This window comes from Myotis myotis, unplaced genomic scaffold (genome assembly GCF_014108235.1).
Source record: "Myotis myotis isolate mMyoMyo1 unplaced genomic scaffold, mMyoMyo1.p scaffold_m19_p_4, whole genome shotgun sequence".
NCBI classification, from domain to species: Eukaryota; Metazoa; Chordata; class Mammalia; order Chiroptera; family Vespertilionidae; genus Myotis; species Myotis myotis.
Window position 1 is genome coordinate 32,861,882 of NW_023416346.1, and position 24,769 is coordinate 32,886,650.

Genomic DNA, 24,769 nt, shown 5'->3' on the forward strand with positions numbered 1-24,769 from the left:
ACCTATTGAACAGTGCTGGTCTAGAAAGATATAAATTCATAAGGGTAGTTGGCTTAGCTGGGGAGTGGGGGTTTGGTCAAAGGGGGGAAAAGGGATAGAAAGGAATTGAAGATCTTCAGCCTTATCTGTAAATTTTGCTTATTTTTAATTTTAAAGAGAAAGAACTTTTGAATTCCTGTGTAATTTAAAAAGTAGTAAAAACTAGAAAGATAGACCTTAAAGATACACAAAAATATACAGGAAGCATGAAAATTTTTAAATACCCTGCTGGGAGCTATGGAGTAAAATGTATGGAGTATTACAAATAGTCCAAGGTTCTAAAAAGAAATACAAACAAAAAAGCCAAGCATAACTCATTAGACCATAAAGACAGTGTTTCAGGAAAGACATCCTTTAAAAAATGGATTTAGAGAACTCAAATAATAAAACAGGGTAGCCACAAGTACAAACTAAAAATTAGGTGGGCTAAAAGTAGTATCTGAAGGCATATCTAGTCAGTAAGTTCTTTAGACCTATAGAAGCATTGTGGGGTAGTGGAAAGAACATCTATACTAGTAGGCTTGGGAGTTAAACAGAGTTAATAGATTTGAATTTCAGCAATCCTTCTAGCTGAATGCTCTTAAAGAAGTTATTTAAATGCATTGGTTCTCCATTTGCTCACCTGTTAAATGAGAAATATTTAACTCAAAGCATTATTGGAAGGCGTAAATGAGATGTGTGTAAATTGCCTTACACAGTCCCTGGCACACACTAGCTACTATTTGAGGAACATTTATTATTATTTTAAAATTTCAAAATGCACAAAAGTGAAGTCATGATTGCCTCAATAAAATTTAGAATCTGTTTTAAGATCAAAAAACTAATTTTGTACATAAAAGAAATGCCTCAAATTCATTCCCCTTTAATGCAGGAGTAGGATAAGACATGTTAGTGATAACCTATCTCAGAAACCCCCCAAATCAACATATACTCAGAGGAAAGTGATTATCCTCCTATGCTGTTTGGCATGTTTTACCTCATTAATCCTCATAAGCAGGTACTATTTTAACCCCATTTTGTAGAGGATAAAACTGAGGCATAGAGATGTTACACAAATTTTCCATGGTTACACAGAAAGTGGTTGGGCTGGGAATTGAATCTAAGCAGTTCTAGCTATAATATCCATTCTATCAAGCACTGCACTATACAGATTCTTACAGATTACATGACTGCAGGTCTGGAAAATCTACAAGAAATCATATAAATGTACTAGCTGTAATAAATCAACACGATCCCAAGATATAACCTGCATACTAATAACACACAGCTAGAATATGCAATATGAAAACAAAAGCTTTACTCACAACAAAAAGTTAAATAATTGGCCATTTACCTAGACCAGCGTACAATGGAGTTAAAGAGAAATGTGAAACCTGTGTTCCTGGATGGGAAGACTTCATTGTAGAATATGCTTCTTAAGGTACAGTATATTTATACAAATTTGGTTGTCTTCTGACCAGTCTGTGCTTTTGCTCCTGATATCAGCACCCCTCCACCTGGAACCTCTCTCTTGATGCTTCAACTTCTTACTATTTCTGAAGAAAAGCCACTCGTCCTTTAAAACCTAGCCTCTCTTTTTTATGTATAAGGACTTTAGGAGGCTAAGGTTACTCCCTCGCCATTATGCAGCATGAGAAACATTTGTGTCACTAAAAGGCCTGCAGTGTAAGAGCCATAGAGACCGCATTTAGGAGGGTCAAGGGTACTAACTTCTCAATGCTGCAAATGACTGTTTGGTTATGGAAACATTTATGGCTCACTGAAATACTGATCTGTTCTGAGTCTAAAAATGCTCTAAGAATACAGATACTTAACCCACAAACAAATGAATAAACAAACAAGCCTTTACCCCAATAAGGAAGAGGGCGCTAACAGGCTTGTGGTCACTGGTTTTTAGTTCCATGTGACTCCGGTAATGAAGCTGATTAACATTTGTTCCTCTCCAAAGAATTCGGTCACACCAGGCTGGAACCCGACATTTCCCACTGCAAATAAAGAAAGGAATTATAATGAGAACATACCACACAAGAATGTAATACCTACCACACTGGTTCAAACCTGGGTTAGGCGCTCTTGTTATATACTTCTCCTTCATTAACAACCCCTACTATTATCGTCTCTACCATATTGCAAGCTCTGTGAAGGGACTGTGTCCGCTTGTTGCCACTGAATTCCCAGTCCCTAGTACAGTATCTGTTGCAAAGTAGGTGTTCAATAAACACCTATCTAATGAATGAATAAACAGTGCTCCTAAAGATTAGGATTACATCTTCAACGACATTGTCCTGGGGGAAAGTATAATAGTACCTTCTTAAAATATCCTCAGGTCAGGATTATATACAGAAAATGTCCTCTTCCTTGGCTCTATAAACTATAATGATACGTCACAATAAATAGACAACTAATAAAAATCTAAAAATCCAATACTATATTCCTAGACTGGGCTTACTCCCTGGAGATGAGTAATTGGATTTCTCCTTTAAACCTGGATTTTTATGAACAAGTCTAGCTTCTAATAGAAATGAACTAACATCTAAGCATGCCAGTCTGAATACTTAAGAGCCCATAGAATACCAAAGATGGGGAAAAATTCCATTCATCATTCTATTAAAATAAGCAACACCTTGTACACCTGATCCAGAAGGTGACACAAATAAGTTCTTATCAGTAGCTCTTCAGTTGAATTTCAAGTCAGGTGAGTGGAAGAAATAAGGCCAAGAGTACAGATCTTCTGCCAGTGTCACCTTTCACTTTCTGACCAGCTTCTGTGGAGCACAGACTCCTCCCTCCCCACCCTAGTGCTCCCTGAGTCTAAAGAAGCTGAGTATGTCCAGGGGCTCAGCCAGCTAGGAAACAAAGAAATAGATAATAGGTAGAAGACCAATAGTTACCAGAAATGTACTGGCAATGGCACTTTACTAGAGGTAATTAGGAAACAAAGAGCCCCCAGACAGCGGGTCTCAGCTTTCTCTGGCAGCTGCAGATGTTGGGCCCAGACATCAGTATTTTTTAAAGTCCCCCAAGAGATTCTAAAGTGTACTCAGGATTGAGAACCACTGTGCTGGAAGAACTTCCATGGCTCTTTGTTTTCATTTTCTGGTGTCTTGAGTCAAATAGTTAAGAAATCCAAGCAAGTCTGCCAGAGTGAAAAAAATAAGGTACTGCAGATAGCCCATAAGACTGCAACAGCCCTGATATAGAAGTTATACTTTTTAAAAATATGCTCATCTTTGAGTTCACGTGAATTAAAAACTCTTCTATAATAGCACTGAACCAACAGGTGTTTTATATCTGCTTCTGTGGCATTACCTAAAAATTTCCTACCCCTTCACCACCATGGAGGGGCAGAAATAAGATCAGGCCTTAACCTATTCCTCGAGGAGGCTTTTGCTACTTTACCTGGAATCCCATCGGTCTGTTTTGGAGTCATACTTATAAGTGGGGATAAACCTGATTTCCCCTTCAGTGAAGTCAGCAAAAGCCTTTTTCTGTGTGCGCTGAATATTTAGCTACAAATAGAAAGAAGCATCACATAAGCAGGGTCACACCGTCCTATGTAATAAAAGCCTAATATACAAATTGTCCCCTCGATCAGGAGTTCGACCGCTCCCTATGACGTGCAGTGACGACCTGGGGGGAGGAGAGAGCACAAAACATGGCAGGCATCGGTGGTGACACGCTGTGACCTCTTGCTGGCTACCTGGGCGGGGATGACAGGGACAGAGGTGTGGTGAGAATGCGGGGTGTCCGCTGAGCTCACTCTCACTTCCCCTGCTACCCTCCCCTGGGATGCCAGGGCTTGTGTGTCGGGGAAGCCCCCACACTTAGGTGCCACGGCATCTTCCAGATGAGCTGGACTGCAGCTGCCAGGACCACAGGGGCCAGTCAGGCTCCCTGTGGGTTTGTGCAGGAGCCAGTCTGCGAGGCCAGCCAGGAGAGAGTGTGCTGCCTGCTGTGCTTCTGTGCTGCGCCGATAGATTGCCCAGAGGCCCACACTGCACCCCAGCCCACGGCATCAAGCCATGCTCACTGCATCTCTGTGGGGACTCGGGCGCCATGACTCAGGAGGAGGGGTCATGCGGGGGTCTGAGGGCCCAGGTCCTGCCCAGGGCCCCGAGGTCAGCTGGGACCTGCCCTTCCACGCCAGACACTCATGCTTCAATCGCTAGCCAGGCCTGGGGACCGCACCTGTGCACGACTTTTGTGCACCGGGCCTCTAGTCTTAATAAGTGATAATCTGGTAGATTGGCCATTTCTAAGTAGTTAGTTCCACAGCCTTTGCAACTGTCAAAGTATATAAATAAAATTTCTGTACCTTATGAATTGAATCATGTAATTCCCATAGCATGCAAACTCATCAACAGATAGATGCTCATTATGAGCACACTGCTGATTATTTATTGGTAATAATGGTTAGGTAAAATGGAAAAATTAAATCAGAATATTCCTAAATTCCCTGAAGTTGGACAAGAACCATCTAGCACAATTTTACTTTTAAAAAAAGCACACATGCCCAGCTGGTATGGCTCAGTGGTTGAACATCAACCTATGAACCAGGAAGCCATGGTTCGATTCCTGGTCAGAGCACTTGCCCAGGTTTCAGGCTTGATCCCCAGTGTGGGGTGTGCAGGAGGCAGCCGATCAATTATTCTCTCCCATCATTGTTGTTGCTATATCTCTCTCTCCCTCTCTCTCTCTAAAAAAAAAAAAAAAGAAAGAAAAGCACACAGCTCTAACCAGTTGCTCAGTGGTTAGAGCGTCGGCCCACAAACTGAAGAGTCACCAGGTTCTATTCTGGTCAAGGGCACATACCTTAGTTACAGGCTCGATCCTGGCCCTAATTGGGGCACATGAGGGAGGCAATCTATATGTCTCTCTCACAATGATGTTTTTCTCTCTGTCTCTTCCCCGTCCTCCCACTCTCTCTAAAAATCAATGAAAAAAATATCGTCAGGTGAGGATTTAAAAAAATACCACACAAATGTTGGATAATTCCAAAAGTCAAATTCAGTGAAGAGCTACAGATTGTTTTGAAAGTTATCCTCACTCAAATATTTTACCAGAAGTACATAAGACGAAGAATTTAATCCAACTATAACCCCTTTGGAGGCAGAACAGATAAAGCCATGCAAAGAAATTAGCCAACCAACTTCAATGTGAAGGAAGACAGACAAGAAAGGATCACTATAAAAACCATTCTACTGCAAAACACCTGAAATTTTAGTATGTCAGATCAAAAGGCTCATGGAAGGATTTAAAGACAGTCAAATAAGCATTCACTTTTAGCATCCAGTACTCATAAGCTGAAACAAAAATTCAAGTCATGTGCCAGGTTCCGAGGCAAATTTACAGAAAACTAGGTTCCAGAATATCAAGTTTTATATAAATGTTACCAAAACAATACTTTCCCCACAGATTTTAACATCTATAACTCAGCTAGCTCCAACCCCTCAATCAGTTCACATTAAACCACAGTCTGTGTTATTTGTCCCAAACTTCTCTTCTGTGCTTCCCGATTCCCTTACAGGACTTCCCTTTTACCTCTAAACTATTGCTGAGCCTGCCGAACAATCAGAGCAGCTTTCCCTATTCCATCTGCCAAACCACATCAACATGGCTGAAGGCCCACTTCCTCCAGGAAGTGTTCTCAAATTCATCCCACCCATCCTCCAACTCATTGACACAAATCTTTTCTTGATAAAAAGTTAATGAATAACCTTATATTTACTCTTTATCACTATCTCACCTCCTGCCATCTAAGTGCTTCATAAAAGCACCACAAACCTTGTGTGCATTCACTGCATCACTAATCACCCTGTTTCCCAAGACAATGAGATCCTTCCATCTATTCCTAGAGTAAGACACACCTCCCACACGTCTGTCTCATAACAATTTTATCTGCTATCTAAGAAAGTACCTATAAAATGAAAATTTACTTACCTGGTCAAATTTCAGGAGTCTCGGAAGATCATTCCTGCTAATAAGACTCTTCACTTCGTTGGCATCAGGCATGCAAAGTCTATAGTTCAAATCTCCCAACCAGATGACCACACTGAGGATCAAGAAATATATGAACATGCTAAGTGAAATTAGTCAGTCAGAAAAAACTAAGAACTATATGATTTCACTCATATGTGGGATATAAAATTCATGAACACAAACAGTGTGGTGATTGCCAGAGGGAAGGGGGGGAGGGTCCTAACAGAAGGTGACAGAAGATTTGACTTTGGGTGGTAGGCACATGGTGCAATATACAGATCGTGTAACACCGAAACTCACACCTGAAACCTATATGTTCATGCTGACCAATGTCACCCCAATAAGTTTAATAAACATTTAAAAAAGAGAAATATATACACAGAAATAGCCATAGTTAGCATAAAAATCAATCAGAGAAGAAAAATGGGCAGATTGTTGATAAGGATTTGTCACTATCTGACAAGGGCCTGAAGCTGAAATTGTCCTTTAGGGGCAAGCACTATCAATACCTGAGAGGGACTAGGGATTATAAAATAGGCAGGAGGGTAGGCACTCCAAACATGAAGAACAATGGCAAGGAAATAACACAGTATATGTATGGGATTCAGAAGCCAAGGAGTTAACTGCCTGAGAGAAGCATGTAGTTTACTTGCTGGACCAGTTTCAAAATTTTGCCTGGCTGCTTGCCAGGTCTCTAAGGGAAGAGAATCTGAATGTTTTCTGTCTCTATAAGCCCTGGATTCTGTAGGCTCTCCACTAAGGTCTGCGTGGTCTGAATGACACCTCTCCCAGGCAGGGATCACTGGGAAAAGTGGGTCCAGGGCTCTCTGCTGCAGCCAATCTTTCTGCCCCTGCCCCAAATCTGTGCTCCAAATCCCAAGCAGAAAGGAGACTGAAATATGTTGGGATCTATAGGCTCCCAATCACACCAACAGACCCCGACATGTGCTGAGAACCCCACAGGTGAGACCTTGAAATTACCATACCAAATGGATTCTCCTGTGAGCTACTCAAGCACTGAATGAGTCTCTTTGCCAATCTTAAGTGCAACACGGAATTTCTGGAATCCTGAGGAAATAAATTTATGGAACTTCAGGGTAACTTTATGACCTTTAATGCCAAGGCCTTGATTTTACCACTGTGAAACAGAATTCCACCTGATCCTAATTATTGAGACAATATGAAAACAGGCCAACATCACTATCCTTCTGCCCCTACCCCAGATATGTGCTCTTTCCTCAGTTACCCGACTCTCTACTGATTCTACTACCCCGAGATTATCTTTTGTTTTCCTACAATTCCCATCTCAAACCACTTATTCGAAACCACATCATCCTCTCAGAATTTCAATTACCAGTATTAATTTCTTTACAACTGATCATTTTCTACCACCCAACCCATTCCTCAATTGATTTCTGCTTCTATCCTTACTAAGTCCCATTCTTCACTAAACTGTCTCTCATACTGATCCATTGGGGTCTTTAAATCTCCACCACCCCTATTCTTAATGATTCACAGGTATTAAAAGAACAATGTAGATCTATATATACTGGCTTAAAAAGAGATCCACAATAAATAGGGCAATATAGTCCCATATAATAAGTATGTGCTTGTATGTGCATAGAAAAAAGTCTAGAACAGCACTATTCAAAAGAAATACAATGCACATCACAAATGTAATTGTAAATTTGTAATCATTTCATTTAAAAAGTAAAAGAAAGTGAAAATAACTTCAACAATAAATTTCATTTAACTCAATATATCCGTTATCATTTCATCATGTAATCAATACTAAAAATTTTAGATATTTTACATGTTTTCCCAAGTCTCTGAAATCCACTGTATAGTTTATGATTATAGCACATCTCAGCTCAGCCTAGCTGCTTTTCAGAACCCCTGGCTGTCATATTGGACAGCATGGACTTAGAAGGATACACACCAAACTGTTAGTAGTGGTTTCCTCTGGAGAGAGGGATTGGCTGGGGAGAGTAGAGGATAAGAAATCAGGGATTTTTACTTTTAATCTTATCCTTATTACATTTACAACAAATATTTCTATTTTATAATTAGAAAACAATAAAAGCTGACTCCAATGAACAGACCCTTCCTGCATTACTTGAGATGCCCTAACAGAATTAACCTTTCCTCTGATAGCATCTAATTTCTCTGTCTCCATGAATCTATTCCTCCAAACCCGCTCTTCTTTGTGACTCTATGCCTAAATGGTAATCCCTTACTCTTCACGGTTCTACAGTTTCTCACCATGCTTATTCTTTTCTCAGCTCTACTATTCCAAGGCTAAAGGAGACTTAACCACTCACTCATGTTTCATGATGTTCAGCTGCGGGAGGGCCTGATTTGGGACCACAAAACTCATTCGTGCACAGATGTCCTTATAATCTTGATTCCTTCTCTCGAAGTCCTCCACATGGGCAGCCAGGTGGGAATTGACAATGCAAAACGTAGTATTGTGAAATACAAACCTCACTGCTACCCCACCTTTGTTTCCCTGTTGGCAAGAGTAATTATTCAGTTAGTTCAAAGATACAAATAGCAACTGAACTTCACATGGACATAAGTAATAATCAAGCTCATTTCCAAAGGAACTCACCATTTTCCCCATGACTCCAGTTCCAACTGTTTCTGTAGCAACATCACAGATATATTGCCACTGATCCTTTCTGGCAAATATCATGAGCATCATTCCAACAAGGCGAACTAGTTGAACCTATGAGAGCCAAGGTGTTAGAAAGAGTTCATGTTAATACCACTCTTTTTAGATACCACATATCTAACTTCATACAACTAAATTTCCATCAAGAAGACATAACAAATACCCAACCTGTATCCAAATCATCTAATTTCTTGGTGGACCTCCATGAAGAGGAAACAAAATTTCTCTTGGGAAGCTCTTCTGACCAGTAAGTTAAAAGTCTTCGGGGGACAATGAGTGCACTCAGCTCTAGAGCCATTATTTTAATTACTTTTTAATCACAATGAGTGCACTCAGCTCTAGAGTCATTATTTTAATCACTTTTTTTAGCCTATCAGGAGTAGGGCGTATTAAAAATTCAAATAGTGAAGAGAAAACCTCTATCCCAGTTTGTTCCTTTTTCCCTCCTTCCTAGTTTCTAATTTCCAGTTTCCCTTTTATTTTAATTATCTTAAGTCTGTGAACTAGAACTAGACATATGTCTGAAATATGTATTAGGCAGGGGCTGATTTGAGAGGAATAACATCATCAGGATATTTATTACCTACATCAACTGTTAGAAGATACAGATAAAAATTACTCAGGCAGATAACTCCTTTTAAAGGTCTTAGTGTGGTAACCCTGCAATTAAAACAACTCTTATGGTAGCCTCTACCTTGTGCCTTCTAAAGACCAACAAATTGGCCCACCTTGCTAAAGTCTTGACTTATGACCAAGTTTAGAACTCATTTAAATACCACAACACTTTGTATTCTTGCTCTGATTCCAAAACATACCCTATGCATCTGCATGCTTCAAACTGCTTTTCTGTAAAGCATTCATTTCTGACAATGTCAGTGAACAATTTCAACCTTAAACTCTTACTCCACAAATCAGTGGCTTTATAGGTAATTGTTTTAATTATTGTTATAAGAACAATTTTTTTTTCTCCTAAAAGCTAACCGAGCAATGAAAATACAGAATCAGAAAGCTCAGGAAATTTTTTTCTAAGGTAGGTATAAAAAGGATTAGTCTGCCCTATTCCAGTATTATACATGAGAAAAAAATCAATTAAATCATTCTTTTGGAACCAGTTATAGATAACAATAAATTCTAGACAGTTTTATTTAGTCACATACTAAAAAGATAATTAAATGTGACTTACTTTCTTGTACTTGGCTTTGGAATGCAAAGCCCTTTCCACAGCCATGGACCATTCTTGTTCTTTGATGGATTCAAAGTAGAAAAATGCTTCTGTGCTCAAGTCCAGCTCTTGGAATCTGAGAAGCAAGAGGATGTAAAATCTATACATATCCCATAATTATAGCTACCTACTGTCCCATTTTGAGACATTAGGTGAAAAAAGAAATGGGACAGAGAGAAATTTTATAGAACTGCTCTGCTGACCCAGGTGATCTGTAAGGATAAGTAGCTTTCTTTTCAAAAGACTCCCCACAGCCCTAACCGGTTTGGCTCAGTGGATAGCGCGTTGGCCTACGGACTGAAAGATCCCAGGTTCGATTCCGGTCAAGGGCATGTACCTTGGTTGCGGGCACATCCCCAGTAGGAGGTGTGCAGGAAGCAGCTGATCGATGTTTCTCTCTCATCGGTGTTTCCAACTCTCTATCCCTCTCCCTTCCTCTCTGTAAAAAATCAATAAAATATATTTTAAAAAAAGACTCCCCACAAGTATATGCACAGGCTATGCAAGATGTATACACACAGCTCTCCACAAGGGATACAGAAGAGTTTTGCTTATACATCCTAGAAATAGTAACTGTTAGAACTGACTCCATGTCTCAGTTTCTGTGAAGAATATAGTTTTCTGTATTTCAAGAGGACTAGATGCTTCTTTATACCATTTTAGACATCTGTTCATTTTTGATCTCACAAAATTGACCCACAAATAACTCTCACTTAGAGTCTACAGCAGAATTTTACCACAAAGTTTTTTGTTTTTGTTTTTAAAAAAGGAAGGCAAAATTTCACATAAACTAACACCAAACATACAGCCAAAAGGAAAGTCCAAATGTGTTCTTTACCCAATGCAGTAGATATCAGGAGGATCCGGATCACAGTTCAGCCAAGGTTCTAACCCACTATCAGGAGACTGGCCATTCACATTCCAAGTTCCAACAAAAAATCTAATACATAATACAAAAAAAAAGTAAAAACAAATGTCAACAATGAACCAATGGAAGTTCTCTCATCACTTCTATACAACGGTATGTTCAAAATAAGCCAACATAATTTCTCAAATGTTTTGCCAAACATAAGAAAAACCGCCTGCATGTAGAACACAAAGGCAGTGAGCTTATTCTCTCTAAGCTTTACATTAGGTGAACCTATAGAAAGGAGCCGTCTCTATTTAAAAAACACAAAGTTAATTGATCTGCCATATTTCTTTTCAATTCAACTCCATCCAAACTCATACTTGGAGGGAGAGCTTACTGATGGGGAAGAGATATCGTCATGCTGTAAGTGTGTTTAATATGGATAACTAAGAGCTGGTTCTTTGAAAGGATAAACAAGATTGATGAACCTCTCACCAGGCTCACCAAGAAACAAAGAGAGACGACCCAAATAAACAAAATCAGAAATGAAAGCGGTGAAGTAACAACTGACCCTACTGATATACAAAGGATTGTAAAAAAATACTACAAACAACTCTACTCCAAAAAACTGGGCAATCTCAACGAAATGGACACATTCCTAGAAAAATACAAACTTCCAAAACTCAATCAGGAAGAATCAAAAAACCTGAATAGGCCGATAACTACTGATGAAATTGAAACAATAATCAAAAAGCTTCCAGCAAACAAAAGCCCTGGAACAGATGGCTTCACAGGGGAGTTTTACCAAACATTCAAAGAAGAACTAAAACCAATCCTTCTCAGACTATCCCGAAAAATTCAAGCTCTTTCTATGAAACCAGCATTACCCTAATCCCCAAACCAGATAAAGACACCACAAAGAAAGAGAATTACAGGCCAATATCCCTCATGAACATAGATGCTAAAATCCTCAACAAAATTCTAGCAAACCGGACCCAGCATTACACTAGAAAGATCATACACCACGACTAAGTGGGATTTATTCCAGGTATGCAAGGATGGTACAATATCCACAAATCAATAAATGTGATACATCACATAAGCAAATTGAGAGAAAAAAATCACATAATCATATCGATTGATGCAGAAAAGGCATTTGGCAAAGTCCAGCACCCTTTTCTGATAAAAACACTCAGCAAAGTGGGAATAGAAGGATCATACCTCAACATAATAAAAGCCTTATATGACAAACCTACAGCCAACATCATCCTCAATGGGCAAAAACTAAAACCATTTCCCTTAAGAACAGGAACAAGACAGGGATGCCAGCTTTCACCACTCCTGTTCAACATAGTACTAGAAGTACTAGCCATAGCGATCAGACAAGAAGAAGAAATAAAAGGCATCCAAATTGGAAAAGAAGAAGTAAAATTGCCATTATTCGCAGGTGACATGATACTGTACATAGAAAACCCTAAAGACTCCATCAAAAAATTATTAGACTTAATAAACGAATTTGGCAATGTAGCAGGATACAAAATTAATGCCAAGAAATCCATGGCATTTTTATACACCAATAGTGAACTTACAGAAAGAGAAATTACTAAACATCTACCATTGCATACAAAAAATTAAGATACCTAGGAATAAACTTAACTAAGGAGGTAAAAGACCTGTACTCAGAAACCTACAAGATGTTGAAAAAAGAGATAGAGGAAGAAATAAACAGATGGAAGAACATACCATGTTCATGGATTGGTAGAATCAACATCATTAAAATGTCCATACTACCCAAAGCAATCTATAAATTCAATGAACTCCCCATTAAAATACCGACGGCATATTTCACAGATCTAGAAAGAACTCTCCAAATATTCTTCTGGAATAAAAAACAAAACAAAACAAAACAAAACCCAAATAACTGTAGCGATCTTAAGAAAGAAGAACAAAGTCGGTGGGATCTCAATACCAGATATCAAGCTATATATCAAGACCAATGGAATAGAATAGAGAACCCAGAATCAACCCAAACCACTATGCTCAATTAATATTTGACAAAGGAGGCAAGAACATACAATGGAGTCAAGACAGTCTCTTTAATAAATGGTCCTAAAACACTTGGTCATACACATGCAAAAAAATGAAACTAGACCACCAACTTACACCATACACAAAAATAAACTCAAAATGGATAAAGGACTTAAACGTAAGACGGGAAACCATAAAAATATTAGAGGAATCCACAGGAAGCAAGATCTCAGATATATGCCATAGCAATATCTTCACCGACACAGCTCCTAGGGCAATGGAAACTGAAGGGAAAATAAACAAATGGAACTACATCAAAATAAAAAGCTTCTGCACAGCAAAAGAAACCATCAACAAAACAACAAGAAAACCCACTGCATGGGAGAACATATTTGCCAATGATATCTCTGATAAGGGTTTAATCTCCAACATTTACAGGGAACTCATGCAACTTAACAAAAGGAAGACAAACTGTGGGGAGCCGATATAGGGTTAAGCCTCAGACTGACCTGTGGGCAAAGTCACAAACAATTCCCAGCTTAGAGGGCACCGTCCTCTTAGCATAATTAGGCTTGACCTTGTAACACTCCCTAGATCTTATCTGGGAAGCTAATGGGCTGAGGAAGTGCAGGAAGTATAACCATGGTGTAAACAAGTGAAACTCACAAGAACAAAAACAAGTGAAACTCCCAAGAACAGTGTAACTTTGGTAACCACTACCTTGTTTATCTCTCACTATAAAATAAAGGCTCAGCTTGCCTTGGGATCTCTCTCTGTGGCCTCAGCCAGGCACAGGAAGATCCACAGAGACTAAGGAAAGCTAGAGAGTTCTGAACGCTGTCTCTGTGTAAAACATTCTTCGCCGACTCCGTCCACACCTTTGGGAACCCCTGGACCGCTGGGGCTGGACCCCGGCAACAAACAACCTAATCAAAAAACGGGCAACGGATCTAAACAGATACTTTTTGAAAGAAGACATAAGGAAGGCCAAGAGACATATGAAAACATGTTCAAAGTCACTAATCATCTGAGAGATGTAAATCAAAACAATAATGAGGTACCATCTCACACCTGTCAGACTGGCTATCATCAACAAATCAACAAAGGACAAATGCTGGCGAGGATGCAGAGAAAAAGAAACACTCGTGCACTGCTGGTGGGAATGCAGACTGGTGCAGCCACTGTGGAAAACAGTATGGAGTTTCCTCAAAAAACTAAAAATGGAACTCCCATTTGACCCAGTGATCCCACTTCTAGAAATATATCCCAAGAAACCAGAAACACCAATCAGAAAGGATATATGCACCCTTATGTTCATAGCAGCACAATTTACAATAGTTAAGATTTGGAATCAGCCTAAGTGCCCATCAGCAGATGAGTGGATTAAAAAACTTTGGCACATCTATGGAATGGAATATTATGCCGCAGAAAAAAGGAAGGAACTACTACCGTTTGCAACAGCATGGATGGAGCTGGAGAGCATTATGCTAAGTGAAATAAGCCAGGCAGTGAAAGAAATATACCACATGATCTCACTCATTTGTAGACTATAATGAACAACATAAACCGATGAACAAAAACAGATCTAGAGACAGGGAAGCATCAATCAGATGCTCAAACCTCAGAGGGAAGGTAGGGGAGGATGGGGGTTAGGGGGAGAGATCAACCAAAGGACTTGTATGCATGCATATAAGCATAAGCGATGGATGCAGGCAACAGGGGGTGAGGGTAAGACTGGGGGGATGAGGGGACAATGGGGGGATAAAGACACATTTGTAATACCTTAATCAAAAAAAATTTAAAAAATATATATGGCTAACTATTTTGTAACAGCTATCTATCTATCTATCTATCTATCTATCTATCTATCTATCTATCATCTATCATCTATAAAGAGCCAGGGTCCATAATGTCCAAATCGACCTAAGGGACGACCAAATGCCAGGTGGCACATGCAGGAGGCTCAGGTGGGCGGGGACTGGCTAGTGGGCCGAACTGCTGACCTCTCGGTCCCTCCCCCAACCCGCTCCCATGGGTGCCGCGGTGACCCAGCACTGACTGCCGAGGGGGCTGTGGTCCCCAGGATGCCATGGCAGGAGGGGGCTGTGGGCCACGGTCGGCTGGGGGATGGTGGAACTCTGGTCTCATGCAATTGGGGGCGTGACTGGCCTTCAAACCAGACCCTGACAGGAGGGAGGAGGGAGCCCCATTCCTTGCAGAATCGGCCGTTGGATAGCTTGCTGTCAGCAGCCTGCCAGCCAGGAATCCCATTCACCTGCACCCCGGACTCCGGCAATCAGGGAGGCAGAGAGGTTAGGGGTGATCAGGCAGGCAGACAGAGGGGTTAGGGGCAGGCGGGCAGGCAGGCAGGCAGGAGAGCGGTTAGGAGCCAGTGGTCCCAGATTGCGAGAGGGATGTCTGACTGCTGGTTTAGGCCCGATCCCACAGGACATCCCCCAAGGAGTCCCCAATTGGAGAGGGTGCAGGCTGGGCTGAGGGACCCCCTACCCTGGGTCACTAGTGCTTGAATTAAAAAGCTTATTTCCAGGATTACAGGTATCTGGTGCCGTGTCACATATATTACAGGTATCTGTAATCCTGGAAGATATAGTTTTGTGGGGGAAAACTTCTGATTGTCTTAACTGTTTACATACAAATATAAGCATCATGAGGACTATAAGGAACTGAAGGTTTTAGCATAGGGATATAGCTATGATTGAATTAGAATAAATGAGGCATAATGGGATAGCAGATGGGACTGGAATCTTGGAACAGAAGGGTACATGCTGTTCACAAATAAAGAAAAGTGTTATTGCTTTGTACATTGGAATACACACCAGGCCATGCCACACCACATACCACACATTGCATCCAGAAAAGAAGATATCAACATGTAAGGGTGACATGAAAAATATAATATAGAGGAAAGAATCTAAGACAGCCGTGGGCAAACTACAAATGTGAACTAATATACTACCTGATAGCACAGCTCTATATGCAATCACATTATCGCTCTGGTTTCAAATACTATCTATGTACCATCCATGCTTTTGTTCTGGCCCTCCGGTCCAGTTTAAGAACCCATTGTGGCCATCGAGTCAAAAAGTTTGCCCACCCCTGATCTAAGACATACCTCCCCACCAAGAGGATTAGGTGAAATGTTCTTTAGTTAACTACCAAAGTAAGTAAGTTAAGATCTAGTGGTTATGGTGGACTTTAATTTTCCAATATTGGTGGGAAAAAAATTCAGCAGGCCAGATAGATAAACACACTTGCTTATGGACTGTGCTACGGGACAATTCTCTAGTACAGTGACTTTCAACCTTTTTCATCTCGTGGCACATAAACTAATTACTAAAATTCTGCAGCACAACAAAAAATATACTTTTGTCTCTGATGAAAAATAGGTATAATTTTGATTCATTCACACTAGACCGCTTTGTTGTGTTGGCTGTTGTCATGTTTTTATTTGATGATCTAATGGAAAAGAGGTCAGTGTTCCTGACTAAATAATTGGGTATTGCATGTTTTAAAAATTCTTGAAGTATACCAGTTAAAAATTACTGCTCTAGTACATGTAAGCTTGATCTGGTTCTCTAAGAGTAGACAGAAACATTAGTAGACATAGTATCATTAGTAGTTAGAAAATCCAAGGGAAATTGTGGCATTTGTATTATTTCGGATAGACATAGGGCAGTGATGGCGAACCTTTTGAGCTCAGCATGTCAGGATTTTGAAAAACCCTAACTTAACTCTGGTGCCGTGTCACATATAGAAATTTTTTGATATTTGCAACCATAGTAAAACAAAGATTTATATTTTTGATATTTATTTTATACATTTAAATGCCATTTAACAAAGAAAAATCAACCAAAAAAATGAGTTCGCGTGTCACCTCTGACACACGTGACATAGGGGCTTGAATCAGTTAACCATTCCTTTTCATTATGCCTTGATTCTTAATTAAGCTAATTAAACTAATACCTTAAATATCAAAAGGCCATTTTCTGCTATACTTCAGTAGTGCAAGACAGACCTACCTGAAAGTCTGAATGTTGACATACTCTTTCTCTCGCTTTGCCAGGATATGTTTGATGAGACCTTCCCGCTGCCCAGACTGGTTATTTGGTACAAAGAGCTTCCGCATGGTATCGGTCACTTTGGGCTGTTCCTTGTTAGTAGCTTCTTTGTCACGTGGAAGCCTAGCAAATAAATGAGAAATCCAAAAGTTAAACTGCCTAAAATAGAAGTCTTCTACATGGGAAATATGTTTTGACATAGGACTTACATTCTGCTCACTGAAGGGGGTGGGGGTGGAGGTTCCCGGTGAACCCCAAAAGGCTGACTTTGTGAATTTTTCTTCTCCAAATTCATAATTGAAAAATTATCCTCAAATCCAAGAAGCCCTGAAGGACACAGAATCCATCATCAAACCAGGGGGTGGGGGGTGGATAACATGCAACTTATCCAGGACAAATAGGGCTTTGCTTTGATCAGTGGGTTTGATTTGAGCATTGACACATTAACTAGAACAGTTAATTTGAACCTTAAATAATGAGCGCTAACATTTATTGAAGATTTAGCACAATGCCTGGTTGATAGTAAGGAATTATATCTTATCTTGCTTAATTATCAGAAAGACCTCGTGAGGTCAGTGCTATTAAAAATCTTCCCATGTTACAGAAAAAAAAAAAGGAAGCTCTGAGTTGTTGAGCAACTTGACCAAGGTCATATAACTAGTAAGTTGTAGAATTTGGGATTCAAACCAAGGCAGTGTGGCCTTGGAGCTTGCATTTTTTTTTAAACCACACTGCTAAGCTGGCTCCTGAAGAGCTAACATGCCACGGAAAGGATCAGGAGTGCACCTTGATCAGTGGGCATGGACTCCATAAAACCACTCCATAGGACAGTGATGGTGAACCTTTTGAGCTCGGCGTGTCAGCATTTTGAAAAACCTAACTTAACTCTGGTGCCATGTCACATATAGAAATTTTTTGATATTTGCAACCATAGTAAAACAAAGATTTATATTTTTGATATTTATTTTATATATTTAAATGCCATTTAACAAAGAAAAATCAACCAAAAAAATGAGTTCGCGTGTCACCTCTGACACGCGTGTCATAGGTTCGCCATCACTGCCATAGGAGATGCCTGACACTGATATTAATCCACATTATATTATCTATCTAGATAAAATCTATTGACTCTGCAATGATCAAAGCAACCAGAAAAAAAGAATCTTTTCAGTACCTGAAAAACCAGAAGGTTGATGCTTAGTGTCTAATTTCTGGTACCAGCTGGATGAGTCCTTTTGTTCTGGAACAAGAAGTTGTGAATGTGCTGGAGAGATAAGGGTCATGGTCAGAAACTGGGGAGCCCCGTCATTGGGTGCACTCCTCAAATGCAGGGCCAGCAGCATTCTTGAATGTAAAGGAAGACACTAAGAAAATGAGGGCAGCTTGGGAATCATTTGGGGACAGAAGGCAGATTACACTCTGTAGTAAACTGTCATGTAGTAAGCTGTAATGGAGATTCTAGAAACTGGCTCAGTGTCCTTAAAGCTGAATAGACTTGTTCCCTAACCCATCCCTGGGTTTATTCTTGAATTTTTTAAAAAAATCAGCTATCAAGACTCAGGAGGTGAGGTACTTTGTTCATGGCCACTTGCTTCTGTATCAGCATGTCAGAACTTCACTCCTATTCAAATAGTAGAAAGAAAACTGAGGAGTCTTGAGTTACCTTCTTGGGCAGCAAGGACCTCTGACAGGAACTTCAAAAGGCGTTCCTCATTAGGGATTTCAAAGCGGCGATCTCTGGTCCAGTCCCCCTGAACCCGAATTCTGCAGCCACCTAAAAGGAATTGAAATCCATACACATATAGCTATGGAATACACTTCTTTCTTGGAATCATATTCTCAACTTAAAAGATTATTAGGAGAAAGTCCAGATCACAAATATTTCAGACCTCTAATGTAGGAAGCATGTCCACCAGATCAAAAGATTCAGTGTGATAGTGGTGGTGGAGGGTAATGCAGGGTTGGAGGGTGGTGCAGAGAGGGAAATCTAAGGGGGTGGTGAACTGTGTCAATGAGCAGCCCAATATAGTGATATAATATATACTAAAATAATAGTTTCCTATGTTCTGATATATTTCTCAGATGTCAATGCAGAGACTTCTAAATTCTAGCAAAAGATTAATTCTGCAACCACCCTCCTCCCATCTCCTAGCTGGAAATTCCTACCATTTCAAATCCAGATCGCATAGTAAGAGTATCTGAAGTGTGAAGAAAGTAAAAGAAATAGGATGATTATTCCTAGGTACAGATGTACCTAGGCAATCAAATTTACAATCTAATTAAAATGAAAAGAATATGGGATTGGTTTAAATTATTCTGAAAAGAAGCATCTATACTTCATTACTAGTAGGAAACGTATGTCTTGGATAAACTTATAAAAGCAATATAATGACCTATGTTCAGGAGTGGTCTGGTTCAAGTACAACCAATTGGAAAACAGTATAATTATAAGCAAAGTTATCTAGGACTTTACAACATTCAATCTCCCTTTTTTCTGATGCCCTATAGTTATCGTCTATATCAATCATCTGGATATGGTGATCTAGGAAAACTATATAGTTGTTTATATTTTTATTTTAACTGATTTATTTACATCTATTGCTTTCTCATGCCCCTGGAAACTATAAGTTCCTTGACAGCAAGAGGCAGCCTGCAAGCACATACTTTTGATGGTCTCCCAGGGTTGTCTACAATGGAGGGGATTCTCAGGACTCAGAACTTGCAAAGCTAAAACCAGGAATGTCCCAGGAAAACAGAGATAGTTGGTCACTTTACCGGTGACAATGACATGACTTCGCAGATAGAAGGCATTTAATAAATGACTTTAACTGGACTCTTTCATACTTGTAAATAACAAAGAGATGAGAAAATGAAATGAAAATCCTAGTTTCTCATGGTAGAAATCCACTGCTGAACCTTTGACTCTTTTTTTCCCTTTGTATTTCCTTAAATTTCTATTGCCATAGATTTAGTGATCAGAAAAGAGATAAAATAGAGAAATAAATAAAAAAGAAGGCACACAAGGGATCAGAAATAAGAAAATCAATGACGGTGCCACTGTAAGAAGGAGATAAAAAGAGGGGGCATGAATAGACTGCCAATGAAGAGCAGCTGTGAGATACAGGAAAATGCTCCTTCAGGGCACAAGTAGTCCTTTCTTTCTCAGATAATTTATATTAAAAACAGCAAAAAATAAAAAAATAATAAAAAAGAGAAGTTTCAATCTGATAGAAACTTAGAACAAGAACACACAGTCTTCTCTCTCACAATCCTTGAAAGATATTTTAGCACATCTAAAAATAAATTAACCCATTTAATGGAAAGAAGATTCCAGAAACTGCTTACAAAATAACACTAGATGCTCTCTCCCCATGCTGCATGGGAAAGAGAACAAATTACCCCATGACCCTACCTTCTATTTGGCTCCCTTCTGAAAGACTCTGGATTCTTTGTGATCAATAAACACACCTAGATCCTCAACTTTTCTGAACATTCCCTGCAACTTTCAGCGGTTTCCAACTATAGCTGCATTAGAATTACCAGAGGCACTTTTAGAAAATACTGACTCTTAGGCCCCACCTCAGGCCAATAAAACAGAATCCATGGGGGTGAAGCCCAAGCACTGGTAGTTTTTAAATTACTCCCTGAGTGATTCTATGTGCATCCAGATTAAAAATCAGAGTCACCTGCAAACTGGCTGGTCCCCCTGTACTCCTCTGAAATGGAGGCTGTTTGTAGTCTCCCACACCATATGTAATTTAAGATTCGTGTCCTTATTTGTCCTAACACTATTTCCAGGCCATTCCCTCTTCTCCCTAAATCCTGTCTCCTTTGAGACTCACCCATTGTGTATACCAGCTTCTTACCCCCCTTCCTCCATGAGATCATTTACTATCTTCCCAGAAACTTCTGAATCCAGGGTTCAATATATGACTCATAATACTTCCTCTCCACTCAAACTCCTGCCTTAAATTTTGGTTCCTTCAAAACTAGCACAGAAAACCGAGTCAATACCTTCAGCTTCCTTATCCAATGACCTTGCCCCTCCACCTCAGTCATCTACTCCCTTAGTCCTTACTGGGACTCCCTCAGTTATATGCTGGACCTTTTCATCATGGAAACACCACCACTTCATAAATCTCTAATTCAAATATCCCACTCTGACCTGTTATTCCTTTTACCTTACTTGCTCACATGACAACCTCTCCAGCCCATTGATCCCTCCTCTTTCTCAGCATCCACTCACTCACTCCCTTCTGCTTTCACTTCCCTTTATACCAAACAGATGCCATCATTACGCTCTGTTCCAAAAGCTCAGAACTTCCTTTCCATTCTGTTCTTCCACAGCACTTAGCTGGCAAACATCCAATCCTCAGAAATCCAACTAATTGCTTTCTCTTTACTTACACCTGAGCAACTAGAGAGTGTAACACACACACACATTATAAATTGATTGCTAACCTCAACTGGGCACTCTATGACAGGGAGCAATCTAAGTTTTCATAGTCAACTAGTGTCCTACTACTATTAGAACAACTATTTCACATCTTTTCATTTATCCTCAATCTTTGCATCCCCCTCTTCTCAAGCACTCTTATTCCAAGCTGAATGCTTTACTTCACACTTCAGAGAAAATGAAAGCCATCACATGGAAACTTCCCTGTATCTGTCCTCATTTTTTCCTTTCCCTCCAGATATAAAGAAAAGGCCACATTTTCTTTTAATTACAGCCCCTATCAAAGGCCATCTTTTCTTTGAATTACAACCCCTCTGATTCTCACAGGAATCTTACACTCATTCCTAGACACCTCCCCCGAATATTTTTAACCGGTCCCTTTCATAGGCTACTTCCCATCATCATTAAATTAAACCACATTTTAAATCCCTCGTTTTAAAAGCAAAAAAAACCTTCCTGGACCCCCTATTTGCTTCAACTCTAGTCCGTATCTATATTCCCCTCCACAGTCAAGCTCCTTCAAAAAACCAAATTCGCAACTTGCTCATCTCCCATTTTTCTCTTAAATTCACTCCAATATGACTTTGGCTCCAACCACCTCTATGAAGTTGACTTGTTAAAGTCACCAATAACCTCCATATTGCTAAATCCAATGGGTACACTTCAGTTATCTCATTTGACCTATTAACAGATATCAACAGTTGACCATTCCTTGAAATGATCTCTTCCAAAGGCATGACACCATATTTATCTAGTTTCTCTCCCTCCTTCCCCCCAACTTCCCTCCCTCCCTCTTGTCACTAATTTTCAGAGCCTTTTGAGGCATCTCCTTTTCTGTCTAACCTTTAAAAAGTAGAGTTCCTTAGAGTTCAATCCTAAACCTTTTTCTCACTCTATAACAGCACTGTCATTGGACTTAACTGTGATGATGGGCATGTTCTATAACTGCACTGTTCAATATGGTAACCAATGATCACATGTGGCTAATGAGCACTTGAAATGTGACTAGTGCAACCGAGGTACTGAATTTCTAATTTTATTTTTAATTAAATAGGCACATGTATCTAGTGGCTACTATACAGTATCTGATAGCACAGCTCTATATGCAATCACATTATTTCTCTGGTTTCAAATACTATCTATGTACTAGAAACCCAGGCCTGAGCTTTGGAGACATATATGTATATTTATACTAACAAATCCAGGATCCACCTCCTGCAACATGCTGTGTGCCTTAAAGTTTATGTATGCCCTGGCCGGTTTGGCTCAGTGGATAGAGCGTCAGCCTGGGGACTGGAAGGTCCTGCGTTCGATTCCGGTCAAGGGCATGTGCCTTGGTTGCGGGCACATCCCCAGTGGGGGGTGTGCAGGAGGCAGCTGATCGGTGCTTCGCTCTCATCAATGTTTCTAACTCTCTATCCCTCTCCCTTTCTTTCTGTAAAAAATCAATAAAATATTTAAAAAAAAGTTTAGGTATGAAGTCCAAGGATCAAGATAAAATTTGGTTTCAGTGCATATTACTAAATGGGCAAAAATAACAAGAATTTTATTCAAATGGTTACCTGAACTCTGGAGAGAGTAACACGTGGCTAATTTCTATGTAGGAGAGGCCAACAAAACTAATGCCACAAACTAGGTGTTTATAAGAGAAAAGGCACACTTCAGTTTAATTTTTCAGCTTTGGATGAAATACCTATTTCCACACTAAGAACAGAATATTTCAGTCTCTTCTTTCAGCAGCAATGTCAGCCACTGCTGAACTACCTTTACTCAAACTTTTTTAGAGTTCTTTTTGCCTTCTTTCTAAGCAAAAGAAAATATAGATTGTAAGTTATTCGCTCTCTTGGATACCTGCAGTAGAAGTCAGGAGCTGAGTTTATTTAACCTTTAGAAATTAGCCTTTAAGACTTCCAAAGAAAATAATAATAAAACCTAAACCAGAAAAGCTCACCCAAACTGTTAAATGCAAATTAATGGTGCCAAGGACAGGGACTATGTGTCTAAACAAAAGTGACAAAAGTGTATACAATCCACAACTCCAAGATAAGAGTTCAGTCCCACTCATCCAAGGACTCAACCAAGAGATAAGGCAACAGGTTTGATTCAGATTCCTGTGGTCACATACTCTTTTCAACAACAATCAAACAGTGCCCATTTTCTCCTCCCCATAAAACAGTACAATTAGATAAGCAAAGAACAGCTTGCACAGAAAGTCAATGATTTGCTTCAAACAGATACAAATGAAAGAATGAAAACAGTGAGAAGATGATGTTCTCTTTAATAAAGGGATGCCTTGAGGGGATGGGGCTAAAATAAAAGCCCAAAATTATTTTAAGAAAAAAAAAGGTATGCCTGGTAAGAGAGACTCTATAGCAGCCGTGGGCAAACTACGGCCCGTGGGCTGGTTTGAAATGAATAAAACTAAAAAAAAGAAAGACCGTACCCTTTTATGTGATGATGTTTACTTTGAATTTATATTAGTTCACACAAACACTCCATCCATGCTTTTGTTCCGGCCCTCCGGTCCAGTTTAAGAACCCATTGTGGCCCTCGAGTCAAAAAGTTTGCCCACCCCTGTTTATAGCCTCCCAAAAGAATATAACAAGTAAAGGTGAACATTATGATTTAACATATAAAAATAATAAATGGATAAAAAAAAGTTTAAAGCATAACAGCAGTTAAAAAACAATCAATGCCCTGGCCAGTTTGGAGCACTGTCCTATACACCAAAAGGTGGTGGGTTTGCCTGACTGGTATGGCTCAGTGGTTGAGTGTCAGCCCATGAACCAGGAGGTCACCATTTGATTCCTGGTCAGGGCACGTGCCCGGGGTTGCCTGCTCGATCCCCAGTAGGGGGTGTGCAGGAGGCAGCCGATTGATGTTTCGCCCTTCCATGTTTCTATCTCTCTATCTCTTTCCCTTTCAAAAAATCAATAAAAATATGTTTTTAAAAAAGGTGGTGGGTTCAGTTCCCAGCCACAGCACATACTTAGGTTGTGGGTTCAATCCTCAGTAGGGGAATGTATGAGAGGCAATCGATCGATATTTTTCTCTCACATAGATGTTTCTCCCTCCCTCTCTCTCTAAAAATCAATAAACATATCCTTTGGTGAGGATAAAAAACAAACTCATAAACCTTCTGTGCTTTAAACATTTTCTGGCCCTTACTACAATTATCAATTCCATAGCAAAGATTTAACTGATAGCAACAATACTGGTAGCTCAAAGAAGTTGAGCATTAGAAACATGATCATATTTTCAACTTTTTAAGAGATTCTTGCCAGCCACCTGCTTTATATTATGCTTACCTAAGAAATTCTAATTTGTATGACTGCCTGAAGTAAATGGAGAATATAGGATAAGATGGTAAGATAAAAAATGTGGCAAAAAGGTGTCTTAAATATAGTGGGTATTCAAGTAGTTGTTTGTTGAATGAAAATTA

At 39.7% G+C, this 24,769-nt stretch overlaps 1 protein-coding gene across 8 annotated transcripts in view; it reads right to left on the reverse strand.

The window, feature by feature from the left end:
• Positions 1 to 24,769, reverse strand: part of OCRL (OCRL inositol polyphosphate-5-phosphatase) — a 55,295-nt gene that overhangs the window by 22,958 nt on the left and 7,568 nt on the right. For 6 of the 8 annotated variants that reach the window (XR_004966955.1, XM_036305137.1, XM_036305136.1 and 3 more), the window contains 11 exons: positions 18,535 to 18,645; positions 18,046 to 18,135; positions 17,081 to 17,198; positions 16,833 to 16,994; positions 10,753 to 10,854; positions 9,876 to 9,990; positions 8,630 to 8,746; positions 8,340 to 8,527; positions 5,980 to 6,091; positions 3,439 to 3,548; positions 1,889 to 2,024 (listed from right to left, as the gene is read on the reverse strand). Coding sequence is in view for 7 of the 8 variants with exons in the window: in XM_036305137.1 (XP_036161030.1) it covers positions 1,889 to 2,024; positions 3,439 to 3,548; positions 5,980 to 6,091; positions 8,340 to 8,527; positions 8,630 to 8,746; positions 9,876 to 9,990; positions 10,753 to 10,854; positions 16,833 to 16,994; positions 17,081 to 17,198; positions 18,046 to 18,135; positions 18,535 to 18,645 (1,361 nt within the window). In the remaining variant the exon portion in view is untranslated. Of the gene's footprint in view, positions 1 to 1,888; positions 2,025 to 3,438; positions 3,549 to 5,979; positions 6,092 to 8,339; positions 8,528 to 8,629; positions 8,747 to 9,875; positions 9,991 to 10,752; positions 10,855 to 16,832; positions 16,995 to 17,080; positions 17,199 to 18,045; positions 18,216 to 18,534; positions 18,646 to 24,769 lie in introns of those variants that run through there. The other 2 variants (XM_036305138.1, XM_036305140.1) reach the window with 2 other exon arrangements.